At 46.1% G+C, this 1,577-nt stretch overlaps 1 protein-coding gene across 1 annotated transcript; it reads left to right on the plus strand.

Moving 5' to 3' along the window:
• Positions 1-6: 6 nt before the first annotated feature.
• On the plus strand, positions 7-786 carry LOC121842025 (arf-GAP with SH3 domain, ANK repeat and PH domain-containing protein 1-like). Its single transcript, XM_042312173.1, has 2 exons — positions 7-124; positions 173-786. Exons 1-2 carry the CDS (start codon positions 102-104, stop codon positions 441-443), a joined length of 294 nt encoding a protein of 97 aa, XP_042168107.1. The 5' UTR covers positions 7-101; the 3' UTR covers positions 444-786.
• Positions 787-1,577: the final 791 nt, after the last annotated feature.

Here is a 1,577-nt window from a genome sequence, read left to right on the forward strand (position 1 = left end):
CTCTGCAGAAGCGGCTGGCCCCCCCCGCGCCTCAGCTGAAGCAACTGCCAGCCATACCTCTGCAGAAGCGGCCTGTGCCTCAGCTGAAGCAACTGCCAACCATGTCTCTGCAGAAGCGACTGGCCCCGCGCCTCAGCTGAAGCAACTGCCAAGTCTCTGCAGAAGCGCCTGGCCCCGCGCCTCAGCTGAAGCAACTGCCAACCAAGTCTCTGCAGAAGCGCCTGGCGCCTCAGCTGAAGCAACTGCCAGCCATACCTCTGCAGAAGCGACCCGTGCCTCAGCTGAAGCAACTGCCAACCATGTCTCTGCAGAAGCGACTGGCCCCCACGCCTCAGCTGAAGCAACTGCCAACCATACCTCTGCAGAAGCGGCCGCCAGCCCCCGCTTCCCTGCAGAAGCGGCCGCCGGCCTTGAACAGACTGCTCAACCCCTCAACAAGCTAGATAGGGAGATCATAATTTGGTTTGCCCAACTCCTTAATCGTCTTTCCCCTGTTACTTTGCCTCCATTTGAAGAAAAAGGCAAAGGTAACTGAGGTGAGGAATTGTGCAAACTAATGCGCTTGTTTGAAATGAGGTTCTCCTTCACTTGCGCATCATCATGCAAATTGTTTACAGGGGTGAACACTACAATGGTATGAATTGTTTTCAAAACCATACGACTAAAATGTACATCTGATTTGGCCACCATTACTGACACTTAGGTTGTACTGGTATGATTTTGATTTGGCCTGGTGTTCCTGCTACTCTTGCATGATTTGTTCAATAAACAATTTGACTTCCAAAATGCCTTGTCTTTTAAATGTGGGTTTCTCTTCTGCCTACCATGTGTTTGCTGATTGGGGACAGACTGGGTCTGGAGGAAAAGGGATTGTGGGTCACACCACTTGTGGAAACAGATTTGTTTAATTTTGTTTCTGGTAGTTGAGGAAAGGTTGACTGCCTTGTTTTAATTCCTCATTGTTTGCATAGTCAACACACACTTACCCCACCAGGGGTCTTTTCACAGTCCCCAAATCAAGAACAAATTAAACGCACAGTATTAAATAGCGCCATGATTGGATGGAACTCCCTTCCATATAGTGCAAGAGACCAGCAACTCGGGTTTAAAAAACAAAACAAAGCAACACCTCACGGCACAACGCCTCTCCCCCATGTGACCTATTGGTTGTGTGTATATGTAAATGAGATGCACAAACACACACATTTAAAACATGTAAATTGCCAAGTATTTTTTTTTGTGTCAGACCCCAGTAAGACTAGCTGACATCGGCTAATGGGGATCCTTAAAAAAATATATTCAACTATAAAACCTGTTATGGCAAATAGTTCCCCTCAGGGAACTCCACCCCCCCCATTCAGCTGAAAAGGTGGCGCAGGGAATTAAAAAATATTATTTCGAAATATTTAACTTTCACACATTAACAAGTCCAATACGTCAAATGAAAGAAACATCTTGTTCATCTACCCATGTCCGATTTTTTTGTAAAAATTTTTACAGCGAAAACATATATTTATGTTAGACCACCACCAAATCAAAGGGAAAACGCAGCCATTTTTTCCAGGCAAAGAGAGTCA

The sequence above is a fragment of the Oncorhynchus tshawytscha genome, unplaced genomic scaffold (assembly GCF_018296145.1).
Source record: "Oncorhynchus tshawytscha isolate Ot180627B unplaced genomic scaffold, Otsh_v2.0 Un_contig_1835_pilon_pilon, whole genome shotgun sequence".
NCBI classification, from domain to species: domain Eukaryota; kingdom Metazoa; phylum Chordata; class Actinopteri; order Salmoniformes; family Salmonidae; genus Oncorhynchus; species Oncorhynchus tshawytscha.

Bases quoted from the DNA above. Each gene is read 5' to 3' on its own strand.
- LOC121842025 (XM_042312173.1), top strand. From the start codon at position 102: ATGTCTCTGCAGAAGCGACTGGC. The intron at 125-172 runs CCCGCGCCTCAG...AGAAGCGCCTGG, and splicing joins TCTCTGCAGAAGCGACTGGC to CCCCGCGCCTCAGCTGAAGC.